Genomic DNA, 13,997 nt, shown 5'->3' with positions numbered 1-13,997 from the left:
CACATCTGCGCGGAATGCAAGCCGCATTTTTTCAGGCCAGATGGAGCGCACCTGATTAAGGCTTCCCGCCCCTTTGAACGCCTCAGTCTCGATTTCAAAGGGCCCCTCCCCTCCACCGACCGCAACGCATATTTCCTTAATGTAGTGGACGAATACTCCCGCTTCCCTTTTGCCATTCCCTGCTCCGACATGACCGCGGCCACAGTCATTAAAGCCCTGAACAGCATCTTCACGCTGTTCGGTTACCCCGCATACGTCCACAGCGACAGGGGGTCCTCTTTCATGAGTGACGAGCTGCGCCAGTTCCTGCTCAGCAAGGGCATAGCCTCAAGCAGGACGACCAGCTACAACCCCCGGGGGAACGGGCAAGTAGAAAGGGAGAACGGCACGGTCTGGAAGGCCGTCCTACTGGCCCTACGGTCCAGGGATCTCCCAGTTTCACGGTGGCAGGAGGTCCTCCCGGACGCTCTCCATTCCATCCGGTCGTTATTATGTACAAGCACTAATCTAACGCCGCACGAGCGTCTCCTTGTCTTCCCTAGGAGGTCCTCCTCTGGAACGTCGCTGCCGACCTGGCTGGCGGCCCCAGGACCCATCCTGCTCCGAAAGCATGTGCGGGCACATAAGGCGGACCCGTTGGTCGAAAGGGTTCACCTCCTCCACGCAAACCCCCAGTACGCCTACGTGGAGTACCCCGACGGCCGACAGGACACGGTCTCCCTGCGGGATCTGGCGCCCGCCGGCACCACGCACACCCCCCCGACACCATCAACCAAACCGCCCCCCTTCCTGCCACCGCTGCACCCCGCGACCGCCCCCTTCCCAGGAGGATCAGTCCCCCTCCCCTTTGCACCGACAGCTGAAACCGTGCGGCTCCCGGAGGCGACAACGCTGGTACAAGCACCACCACCACCGCCGGGGCCGAGGCGATCGACACGGACGACCAGACCGCCCGACCGACTCGTGGCGTCGATGTAAAACAAAGATGGACTGTTCAATGAGCATTTTGTTTTTCCTATACCCTCTGTAAATAGTTGTAACAGGACGATACTGTCCAATACTGTACTACCATGTAACTGTTCTATCCTCCCAGGACCAGCCCTGTAAACCCTTACCACCATACGAAGCATCATCCCGCCGGGTTCATTTTTGACAAGGGTTGAATGTGGTAGTATGTATTGGGGGTCATGTGGGACTGGAAGCCCTAATGTCATTGGCTGACAGATCCCGGGTCCTGGTTGGCCGTTGACCTCATACTCCGCCCTGAAGGCGAAGTATAAGAAGCCGGTGCCTTCCCCCGCAGGCCAGTTTACTATCGGGCTGCTGGGGAACAGACACGCTTAATAAAGCCTCATCAACTTCATTCTATTCGTCTCATGGAGTCTTTGTGCGCTACACGGAGTTACAGACTGGTCCGGGGCAGACGTTTTAGCCTTTGCCTCGCTGATTGCTCACAGGCGGGTCTTGTTGGCGTGGAGGTCAGCTTCTCCACGCTGTGCCTCGGTGTGGTGGGGGTCCTGCTGGAGTTTTTAGTCCCGGAGAAGATGAAAATTGCTCTAAGGGGAGTGAGTGATGGGTTCGACAATAGTTGGGGTTTGTTTATTTTGCATTTTGGAGAGTTGGTTGCCGTTGACTGCTGAGGGAGGGGTGGGAGGGGGATGTGGGGGGTTTAACGTGTTGGGTGGGTTTTGTTACAGCTGTAAATTGTATAAATGTTAAAAATTTAGAATAAAAATGCTTCCAAAAACAAGTTGTGATATTCTTCTGCTCAAGTGAAAAAGTGTTGATGTGCCAACTAGTCTCATTTCATTTGCTCGCTCTCAGCTTAATAATAATTCACAATATTCTGTGCATTATGGTTATTTCATTGCTATTGTGTCACCATAAAGGACTATGGGTTATAACTTTTGTGAGGGTTTCCCTGACAACCCGCAGTAACTCTGGTTGAAATCCAGAGAAAGAAGTCAGTGAAAAGAAAAATGAGCTGCTGATTTGGTAGCACCAGTTTCACGTTTCACACTACCACACAAAACCTGCCCCACTGTGGTAAGTTTCTCTCCTGAAGTATCAGACAGAAAATAGCCAGTCAAACCTGTCCAGCATGTGACTGCTCTAATTTGGATGTTCTGTCTGAGAGACCATACAATAACAAAGAGATCTCCCCCACGACCATGTCATCAAAATTCCAAAATCTAGTGGGGCAGTCCTACTGACAGCAAACCGGTCAGCCATTTGCAGTATACAGCATAGTAGTACACGGTAGAAATGTACTGCTAAACTGGTATTCAAACACCTGAACAGTACCCAAGTAAAAAAGTACCTGAAACAAATAGGAAACGCAAAAGGATTTTTTTTTAAATTGAAGGATTTGTTTTTGTTATGTACCCAAAGTCCTGCATGAATGGGATGTTAAGGGAGCTGTCCCAATGGACCCTTGAGGGCATCACTACAATTTGTCAATGACTGTGTGTGCTGAGATAAAAGCAAAATATTGTTGATGCTGGAAACCTGTCAGTCAAATTGGGTTGGAAATATTAACTCTGTTTCTGTCTCTATTGATGCTGAAAGGCCCGCTGTGTTTTTTGAGCACTTTCTGTTTTTGTGTACCCTTATGGTTTCCCCAGTAGATCATGTTGATATTTCACAAACGGATCACTTATGGATTTCCTATTGGGCAACAGCTACTTACAGGGCAGCCCAGTTTCAGGAAGGGGTTTCCTGTTTGAATATGAAAATGGGCCTGGTGCCTGTAACAGTTTTGAGCGAAAACCCTGGGGGGACTACACAACAGCTTTCGTGGACCAACAAAGAACAAGTTCAAGCCTGTTGGCTAATTTAACACCACCACTGGGTAGCACTGCTGCCTCACAGCACCAGGGATCCAGGTTCAATTCCAACCTCGGGTGACCAACTGTGTGGAGTTTGCACGTTCGCCCCGTGTCTGCATGGGTTTCCTCTGGGTGCTCCGTTATTTCCTACAGTGTGGTAATCACCACTGTTGTATATATTAGATGTGCGGTAAGGCCCTGTACTACAGGTACGGGGGTAGTCCCTGCCTGTTGGCTCCGCCCAGTAGGCGGAGTATAAATATGTGTGCTCTCTATACAGCAGCCATTTCGCCAGCTGCTGTAGGAGGCCACACATCTTAGAGTAATAAAACCTCAGTTGTATTCAACTCTCGTCTCTGTGCAATTGATCGTGCATCACAGCACAAAGATGTGCGGGTTAGGTGTATTGGACATGATCAATTGTCCCTTAGTGTCCAAAGGTTAGATGGGGTTACAGGGGTAGGGCGGTGAATAGGTCGGGTGCTCTTTCAGAGGATCAGTGCAGATTTGATGGACTGAATGGCCTCCTTCTGCACTGTAGGGTTTCCCTGATTCTATGATTAATTTGTTAATTTTAAATGGATTAACATCTTGACTAAAATTGTAGCCAAGAATGTAATATCTGTATGTTGAATATTTGCCCACTGAGATCACCAACATTAATTTCTAGGCATTAGACTTTTGTCTCTAAATTTTGAATTTGAATGTACAATTTAGACAGTATGATAAAAACACTCAATTTGTCAGTGAGAAAAGGTTAATGGACTACAAGACATTGGACTGGATTTTGCCATGGGCTTCAGGACCTGATTTCGGGATAAAATGGGGGCCAGGAGCCCACACCTGCTAGGACCAAGGACCAGGAGAGCAATATTCCTGGAGACGCCCTCCTAAATAACCACTTCTGTGCTCACCATCCTGAATGCTGCCGGCCCAAAGAAACAGGCAAAATCTCTGGAAACAGAGCCGCACCAACAAGAGAGGTGGTAGCTGCAGAGACAGGTTGGGAACCGCAAAGGTGCCTCAACATGGTGGCACCCTTGTCACTTCAGTCAGTAAATAATTGGGATCTAGGCTGGTAGCTCATCTGAAGTGGATTAATCTCAGCTCGCATTACAGCCTATTATGAATGCAGCCTCCTCTTTATGCAAGGAGTCGCTGGCTCTGATAATCCACCCCCCACCCACACCACCCTTCTCCCCCCCCCCCCCACCCCCCCCCCCCCCACCCCCACCCCCACACCCCCCTCCCCCACATCCCACTATGACCAAGGCAGGCGGACACTGCTGTGAAAAATGCCAGAAAGACCACAAAGTCCCTCCTTGGGGCCTTGATAATGTTAATTTGCTGCCTACCTTCATGGAGAGGGCAACTGATCCACTTCCCAGTCTGCACCTGGTAATGTTTCCCTGCAGTGGGAATTGGTCAGGTAGCCATCCTGACATGACTATTTAATACTTTACTGTCTCCCCGCCGTACACCCCCAACTCCAACCCTGCCTTCGCAGGGCTGGGCCGCTCCGGCCCATTGTATCATGTATCAGTCCATTCACACAATCCTGTTTTCTCCTTTTCAGGTAATTGTGACATTTGTTGTTGGTTCCGAGGTCCATCAGGAAATAATCAATGATTTCTCCAGCATTGGAACACCCTTCCTGATGGGTACTGTTGCACTTGGTAAGTTCTTTCTACTGTAAGTTTTTTTTAATAAATGTTTTTTATTGGGTTTTTGAACATAGTATATTTACAGGTGTACAGAAAAAAATACAGGAGAAAAACAAAGTGAGAAGGTAGTACATACAAGATAAAAATAACAACGCTATATAGTTAGCAAAATCACGTAACTAATGAGTAAAGAAAAACAAGGTATGAGGGGAAGAAAACTGGGGAAGTGTATATACATTGAGGTACTGGAGAGACATTTACAGTATACCTTTATACAAGTCTTGTGTGTTCTTCCATTTTTCCATATATATATTTTTCTAACGCAAAGACAGTACATACAACACCGGTAATACGAAGCTGGATCTCGGTTGGAGGGGTGCCTGGGTGGTGCCCCTGTTAATGTTGCTTGCTTCTCCCGGTCGGTTTTCACTGCAATAGTTGTGCGTTTGCCTCTGCTTCGGCCGTTCGTCATTTCTTGCTCCTGTACTTTCTTACTCTCTACTGCTGTGTTTGTCATGGTCTTGGCGTTTCTTGCGCTCTTCTTCCAGTTTGTGTTCCCTCATCTTTCCCCCCCCCCCCCCCCCCCCCCGCCCCCCCCCCCCCCTCTCTGGTTCCCCTCTATTGTGCTTTGTCTCCTGTCTTTCCCTCTTTCCCCCCCCCCCCCTATTCCCTGCCCTCCTCCCGCCTCCCCCCCCCTTCTCCCTCTTTCTCCCTGCAGATGACCTTTCTTTACTATTGAGCTACCCCCCTGCACTGTTCCCCACCCCCTCGGGTCTTTCCCTCCTTCCTTCTCTTTTCTCATGTTTTGGCTACTTTCCCCTGGCTCTTGGCTACTTTACTGTAAGTTTTTAACGCTGAATTATATTTGCACACTTGCTCAAAATGGAAGAAATGTCCATTTTGCAATATTTGGGACAAACTAATGAGCAAGTATGATTGCATGGATTTGAAAGAGTGACTTCATTGCATATAATTTCATTCGCAAAAAAAAAATTATCCAACTGTGACATAACTGAATAAATCATCCTTCATCAATTCTCCGTCTGTCACTACGCCTTTGAACCCACTAGTTGACACAACATTAGGAGTTTTAGAATTTCAAAGATCAAGTTCACAACACATTGGGCAAAATTTCAATACTTAGCCCTGCCAACCGGGGGGAATATTTGTGGGTCAGTAACCCATTGAAATGTCTGACTTCCCCAGGTTTCCTGATCAGCCAGTGGGGACGGGCAACATGCAGTGTGGGCCTGTCAAAGGAAGGAGTTCTAATTAACTCCTGACACAAGTACAAAATAGCTTAATTGAGAATGGCGTTTTGTGGGTGCAGCAATCAGAAGAATGGAGAGGAGATCGAGGAAGGCTGCTCCTGAAGTGTCTCACACCTACCTGCAGGTGGTGCTGCTGGGTCTCAGGGATTGCAGTCAGGTGACCTTTCCCAAGGACAGGACCCTCTCCATCCGAGCAGGTGTTGATGGAAAAGGACAAGAAAGTCAGCAATAGAAGCATGGTCCAAGGGGCAGCGCAGTGGTTAGCACTGCTGCCTCATGGCGGTGAAGATCCGGGTTCGATCCCGACCCTGGTTCACTGTCTGTGTGGAGTTTGCACATTCTCCCCGCGTTTGCGTGGGTCTCCCCCACAACCCAAAGATGTGCAGGGTAGGTGGATTGGCCATGCTAAATTGCCATTTAATTGGAAAAACAAAAGAAAAAAAAAGAAGTGTGATCTCTCCAATATGGAGACCATGTACCAAGCGAATCCAGAACCTAAGGAGGGTGGGTAAGGTGAGTGGTATAACATTTTCAGGAACTAAATCTTACACTCTGACTGTCGCAGCATTCTCTTGCAGAGCACTCCTCGGGTAACACATCTCACAGCTCCACTAAGTGCTCTCTTCGCAAGCACTTCACATTCAATCTACCCATATGAACAGCTGCACTCCTATTCCTTCTTCCTCTCATCCCATTGTCCTCACGCACCCATGCATCACAGTCACCTTGTACAAATGGTTTCCTTCCCTCCTCTCCACACTATCCAGTTCTAATACTCTCAACTCTGCTGGCTCTCCTTGTGAGATGCACCCCTCGAGCTCTCACACCTCCGCAGAGAGGTAAAGAGGCAGCGGCTTTCCAGTGACAGCCACCTTGACACCCACTGGCAATGCATAACCATCTGGTCTACTGGGAAGGAGGACTTGGTCAGGAGACTGCAGATGTCAACAATGGCCTGTTGTGAAAGCTGAGGCAATGGAGCTCACACATATCAAGAGAGCTGGTCCTCTACCTGTAGATCCTGCGTTGGTGGTCCTGTTTAGTTTGAGTTTGATCTCCCTGTCCATTCCCTCTGCCCTGAGGAGGAAAATTTGGCTGAGGAGAATGCAGCTGGTGAAGTTAATGTTGCTGCTCCTCTTGTTCCTCATCAGAGGTGCAAGGTAGACCTGTGCAAACTGCTCCCATGTTGTGGTGATGGCAGAGAGCTGGGAATTGGAACTCAAGGTGAGTGAAATGCATCAGGTGAAGGGACTTCCAAGAAGTTAGCAATCATCTGTCAAGCACTGAAAGAACTCTCTGAGAACAACAGCTGTGACCTTCAGTCTGTCACCATGCTAGAACTCTTCAGTTTCACTGATCAAAGACTTCCCAGTCTGTCAGTTTCACTGAAGGCGCACTCCCTACTACGCGCTCACCTGATTGATCCTGGTGAGTTGCTGACCGTTCAGGAAAAAATTTCACTGGCTAGAGCCAAAATACTTGCTCATCTAACTAATAGAATATTTAAACTTACCCAACAGCTCCAAGGGGTCCACTCTCCCCCTAACCTGTCCAGTTGAAACCCAAATGGGATGATGTCAGGATCTCCATGGATGCATCCAAGCTCACCAGGGCTCCGTCTGTAAAAGTTTCCCCCATTGTCTTTGCTGGATTTGGTGTCCAGACTCTGAAATGGAGGGCAAAAAATCATCATCGAGGCTACATTATTTTTCTGAAGACGTATTTATGATGCATCATTGAAGGTGCCAGGATGAACAGGGTGAACCGTGGCTTGACCTGGGTTCGGCTTTGAAATTTATACCCCCTACTCATATCCCCCCTTTCCGCCAATATTCCAAGAAAATGCCCTCCCTGGCTCAATGAACTATTTTGGGGCCCCGTGAGTAACCAGTCATCTGTATTTCCTCTTTTTTGAAAGAAATACAAAGTTGCTGTGAATATAAATGCAGTGTGTCTTGCTTGACATTGAAATGCAGTATTTAAGACAAAAACTGTGTGCCTGTTTCTGGAATAATCTTCTGTTCTTTGCTTAAGTATGCCAAAGGATTCAAGGGGACAAGTGTATTGAATAGTGTTCAGCGTCTAAGGAAGCCAGCAGCTTGGTAAAATGTTATCTGGCTCCATTGCAACTCAAGAATAGTTGGGTGTGTGTCTGTACTTTCAGTTCTGTTATCTCCTTACAGAAATTGCACAGTAAAGGAACCCTTAAAATATCCAAATAATATACATTGGATATACAACACTGTTTACTTTCTTGCCAGAATTATTTGACAGAGCAATATTAGTGAAACTCAAATGTGGGAAATGTTGTGCAAGCAACACTGGACCTTGTCCTTGTAAAACATCTGCCCTAAACTTTTGGTTTGAAGAATTATAGGGTCTATAAATCAATTGATATTTTAAATTAATCCACAGATTACTCTCTTGAAACAAATTTTGCATTTCTCCTCAAATTTAAGTAATTTGCACATAAATTAAAACAACTGATATATTCCCGATGATTAGGGCTCAAACTATATAATGCCAGTTACTCCCAAACTTCCAGTGGTACCAATACAATACAACGTATGGTTTAATTTAAATAGGAAGGAGAGACACAGTGAGAAAGGAAGCAGCGCACAGATTATTTATGAAGCTTTCTTTCAACAATGCATCAATATTTATTTGACACATTTGGATACTTTATAGAATCATAGAATTTACAGTGCAGCAGGAGGCCATTCGGCCCTTCGAGTCGGCACCGGCCCTTGGCGAGAGCATCCTACCTAAGCCCATACCTCCACCCTATCCCCACACCTCCACCCTATCCTCTTAACCCACACCTAACCTTTTTTGAACAGTAAGGGCAATTTAACATGGCCAATCCACCTAACCTGCACATCTTTGGACTGTGGGAGGAAACGGAGCACCCGGAGGAAACCCCCGCACACACTGGGAGAACATGCAGACTCCGTACAGACAGTGACCCATGCTGAGAATCGAACCTGGGACCCTGGAGCTGTGGAGCAACTGTGCTGACCACTGTGCTACTGTTCTGCACATGTGCTACCGGGTACTTCATTTGCCTAGAGTGCAACATAATTTTCTAATCTCTCAAGAATACATGGAGGATCAGGAATCACACCAGACATCTGAGAATTATGCAGTTCGAAGCATTGGGAGTTGACTCTGGATCCAGACATATAATATCATTAGGTGATTCCATTCAACCAGATCTCAAAAGTAAACCATTTTGAAATGTGATCTGCTTCTTTAATCACATATGGCATAATTTACTTAGCGTGTTACTGCTTACAGTACAGTAGCACTTTATCTTGGATAAAGGAGAATTTTACATGAACACATTTAATAGTATTCCCTTAGGTAATGTAATAGCTTATTTGCAGCCAAATACCTAAGTGGTTTACAAGACATGTAAAGCTGGAAGCTTTATTGGCTGCAGTATGACAATAAGATTTATTGGAAGAGGCTGCACAATGTTTCAATGTTGTGTGAACAGCTTGGGCCTCTCATTATTATTTTTTCATTATCCAAGCTCTACTCTGTATGGTTAAAATAATCAGATAGAATCATCAGATATTACAAAAAATTGAGTGGTTAGCGCTGCTGCCTCACGGCGGCGAGGACCCCGGTTCGATCCTGGCCTCGGTCACTGTCTGTGTGGAGTTTGCACATTTTCCCCGTGTCTGTATGGGTCTCACCCCCACAACCCAAAAAGATGTGCAGTGTAGGTGAATTGGCCACTCTAAAATGCCCCTTAATTGGGAAAAAAAATAATTGTGTACTCTAAATTTAAAAAATGATATTGCAAAAATGATTTCCTCTACTACTTAATATAACCACAAATAATTGTAGTGATATTTCAAAATTTGAAACCCTAATTAGTTAAAGAAAATACAATAGAGATGGCACGGAATGTGATGGAATACAGCTATAGAATGTGGAACTGATGGACACCAGCATGATCCGCAGCAAGTACATTGGCAATAAAAGTTGATGAGTTGAAGTCCAAGCTTCAGCACGGTAATACATCGGGGACGGGGGAAGCTACCTGGATGCTTTTTCTTCCAAGACCCCTTACATTAAGTATTTCAGATATGCTCCATGTTCAGGGACAGAAGGGTGTGACTACAAGTGAAGCAGGTATGGGGATCCAGAAGACAGCAATGAAGGAGTCTCAGCCCTTGAGATTTTTGAAGCTTCTGTGGACAAGAACAGTGTGGATGAGAAAACTGACCACTGTATCAAGATACAGGGGGCCATTCAAGTGGAGGGAGTAAAAAAAATGTCAATAATAGGACACAGTATAGTTCGGGAGATAAACACTGTTCGCTAAAGCCATGAGTCTTACTCCCAAAGGCTGTATTCTCTCTTCAGTGCCTGGGTTAAAAACATCGACTTGGGGCTGAAGAGGAACCTAGAGTGGGGGAGGAAGGATCCTGTCATCTTGGTCCACATGGGTACCAACAACATGGGTTGGACAAAGAAAGAGGTACTGTTATCGTATGAGCAACGAGGAGCTCAACTAAAATGCAGAACCACAAAGGTAATAATCTCTGGATTGCTACCTGAGCCATAAGCAAATTACCATAGAGTGAATAAGATCAGAGAGGTGAATATATGGCTCAAAGATTGATGTTGGAGAAATGATTAATGTGGGAGAAATGGGTTTCAATTCATTGGGTACTAGCGCCAGGGGCAAAAGGAAGCTGTTCCATTAGGAGGAGCTTCAATTGAACTGTGCTGGGAACAGTATCCTGGTGAATTATGTAACTAGAGCTATTGAGAGGGCTTTGAACAAAATAATAAGGGAATGGGGAAGAGTAATTTAGAAAGTTAATGAGAAAGGACTAGGCAGTAGTACATACAGGGTACCAGGGTCATGCTAAGCAGAGTGTGACAGGAAGGGGCAAAACATATAAACGTATAAACGTAGCAGTGCATCAGCAAATAGGGCCAGAATGGTGAAAATGATAAATTGACAGGATTAAAAGCTTTTTATCTGAATGCATGTGGTATTCATAACAAAATAAATAAATTGATGGTACAAATAGAAATAAATTAGTATGATATGACAGTGATTGCAGAGATGTAGAGTGCGATTCAGTGGACTTAAAATGAAGTGGCAGGGTAGCGGTGCCAGGGGGAATGCCAGGATACCACCCTGCCGTCGTTGACAACCTGGGTTCTCCATGGCCTGTGAGATCCACCAAGGTGTCGTTATGCCTGGTCCACGTTTGTGTGGACTAATATTAAATAACGCCCTGGTGCAGCCTCGCAGACGTGGCGGTTAAGTCCTGGGCGCCAGGTGAATCCGGTGTCCGGTATTTACGGCTCATTTAAATATGTAGATCTCTATCTCGCCCAGCGAGGGGGATATCCAGATCGCACCAGGCAGAGAGAGTTGGATAACTCGCGATTGGCCCAGCGCTGAGCCCGATTTGGGGCTCTTGCGCGATTCACCCGTTGCGCCTGGATCCACGCTGGGCGCAACGGGGTCGCTGAACACACACCTGGTTTCAAGGTGGCCAAGGCTGGGAACTGAATATTCAAACATATTTGACATTTCAAAAGGATGGACAAGAAATAGAGGTGGGGTGGCTCTGTTAATAATGGATGAGATCAGTACAGTAGTGAGAAATTATCTTCGCTTGGAACATCAAGATATGGAATCAGTTTGAGTGGAGTTAAGAAATAGCATGGAAGAGAAGTCACCGATGGCTGTAGTTTATAGGCCCCCTAACAGTAGCTACACTGTAGGACAGAGGATATATATTTTTTAAATGGGCCTCTAAGAAAGGTACTGCAGTAATGCTGGTGATTTTAATCTTCATATAAATTGGGCAAGTCAGATTAGCAAAGGCATCCTTGAGGATGAGGTCATACTGTGTATTTGGGACAATTTCTTGGAACAACATGGGAACATCCAAGGAAAAGGCTATTTTCGACTCAGTAATGTTTAATGAGATAGGATTGATCAATGATCTCACAGTAAACGATCTTCCAGAGAAGAGTGATCAAAACAAGGTAGAATTTCACACTCAGTTTGATGAGGAAGTATCCAATGAACAGCATGACATTAGGAAGTTCTGAGGAACAAAGAGACCTTGGTGTGTTTGTCCATAGATCTCTGAAGACGGAAGGACAGATTAACAGGGTGGTAGAAAAAGGTATATGGGACACTATCAATGGAGGCATAGATTACAAAAGCAGGGAGGACATGTTGGAGTTGTGTAGAACTCTGGTGAGGCCACAGCTGGAGCACTGTGTGTAGTTCTGGTCGCCACATTATAGAAAGAATGTGATTGCTCTGGTGGAGGTGCAGAGGAGATTCACCAGGATGTTGCCTAGGATGGAACATTTGGTTATGAAATGAGGTTGGATCGACTTGGGTTGCTTTTGTTGGAACAGAGGAGAATAAGGGGCAACCTGATCGAAGTGTACAAAATTATGGGGGGCATGGACAGGGTGGATAGGGAGCAGCAGGTCTCCTAGCTGAAGGTTCAGTCACAAGGGGACACAAGTTCAATGTAAGACGCAGGAGGTTTGGCTAACATGAGGAAAACATTTTTTACCCTGAGGGTCATGACCGTCTGGAATTCACTGCCGGGAGCATGGTAGAGGCAGATTGCCTCACATCCTTTGGAATCTGGATGAGCACTTGGCACTTGATAATATTCAAGGCTATGGACCAAGTGCTGGTAAATGGGAGTGGGTAGTTGGATCAGGTGTTTTCACATGCTGGTGCAGACTCAATGGGCTGAAAGGCCTCTTCTGCACTGTGTCAACCTTTACCAGAGATATATTCCATTGAGGAAGAAAGGTACTACGAGAAGGATGAAGCATCCTTCGCTAACTCAGGAAGTTAAGGATGTTATCAAATTGAAAGAAAAGGTTTCGAGTGCAAAAATTAGTGGTGAGCAGATATTTGAGACCATGTTAGAAACCAGCAAGGAGTGACTTAAAAAATAATAATCAGGGAAGAATTAGACATCCGCCACCCTTCATTGCCCCCCAAACTTTCCTTTCCTGGGCATGGCCCCCCTCAGGCCCTGACCCTTGACAGTGCCAACCCAGCAGTGCTCCTGCCAGCCTGGCAGTGCCACCCGGGCACCTTAGCAGTGCCAAGGTGTTAACCTGGCAGTGCCAAGGTGTCCGTGTGCCACTCTACCCCGTCCCTTTCCACCCAGGGAACTCCAAAGGCCTGGGAAATCGCCCCCCCCCCCCCCTCGTGCACTGATGCCTCGTCCAAGTTTGTGTCGACCGGTACTAATCAGCGCCCACGTGACCGCTCACTGGTGAACCAGTTAGATAATAGGAGGCCGTTAGAAAGGGGGTCCTTCCCATTAATGGGATGGATATTAGCCTTAATTGGTGGTTATTGGTTTCTCGCATTGCTGCAGCGGGATCTGGATCTCGCCAACGGAAGTGCCCAGCACGGTTCCCGATTTTGAACTCTCCCATGATCTAACCGGCTTGGTAGAATTTGCACCTGGAGCGATGTAGCCGTTAGATCGGCCCAATGTTTCAGATTTATTACCTTTCATCAGAACTGAAGAAAGATGAAAATGTGGGGGTTTTATGTCAGTGGATGGGGGTGGAGGCCAGGGGAGATTAAATAACAAATTTCATGATGCAACAGCCAAAGAGAGTGGTAATGGACATAATAAAGAAACAAAGAATGTGTCCAAAAAGGGTGTGAATTGCTTCATGAAAGCCATCTGAGTGCATCATGAGGGATAAAGAAATAAACGCAATGAAGACTGGTCCAGCAAAGCAAAACAAAAACCATAGAATAAGATGGAGGCAGAGATTATGATCTGAAGTTGTTGAACTGAGTGTTGCGCCCAGAAGGCTGTTGATTGCCAAGTCGAAAGGCAAGGATCTGTTCATCGGCCATGCAAGGAAGTCAGTGGCTAAAGTAAAAAATGGTCCTTTAAAGGGTGGGACTGTGGAATTATTATTAATAGGAAAGAAGGAAATAGCAGAGTTTGAACAAATATTTTAGATCTGCCTCCATGTTAGAAGACACCAAATACGTCCCAAGAATAATAGAAAACAAGTGGCAAATTGGGGCGAGACACTAAAACAATCATATGAGCTGAGAAAAAGTATTCGAAGAGCTAATGGGACTGACAACAACCCTGAACCTGATGGCCTCTGTCCTAGAGTTTTAAACAAAGTGGCTGCAAAGAATCTGGATGCATTGGCTGTAATCTTCCAAAATTCCCTAG

General features: G+C 46.2%; 1 protein-coding gene across 1 annotated transcript in view; it reads left to right on the top strand.

The window, feature by feature from the left end:
* The window catches only part of LOC140389035 (uncharacterized), a 338,021-nt gene that overhangs the window by 247,075 nt on the left and 76,949 nt on the right, over positions 1 to 13,997 (top strand). Inside the window, exon 9 of the mRNA XM_072473199.1 lies at positions 4,405 to 4,504. Coding sequence (XP_072329300.1) covers positions 4,405 to 4,504 — 100 coding nt within the window. The remainder of the gene's footprint in view (positions 1 to 4,404; positions 4,505 to 13,997) is intronic.

The sequence above is a fragment of the Scyliorhinus torazame genome, chromosome 14 (assembly GCF_047496885.1).
Source record: "Scyliorhinus torazame isolate Kashiwa2021f chromosome 14, sScyTor2.1, whole genome shotgun sequence".
Classification (NCBI taxonomy): domain Eukaryota; kingdom Metazoa; phylum Chordata; class Chondrichthyes; order Carcharhiniformes; family Scyliorhinidae; genus Scyliorhinus; species Scyliorhinus torazame.
The sequence above is the reverse complement of the archived record's forward strand: the minus strand, read 5'-3'. Positions and strand labels throughout refer to the sequence as shown.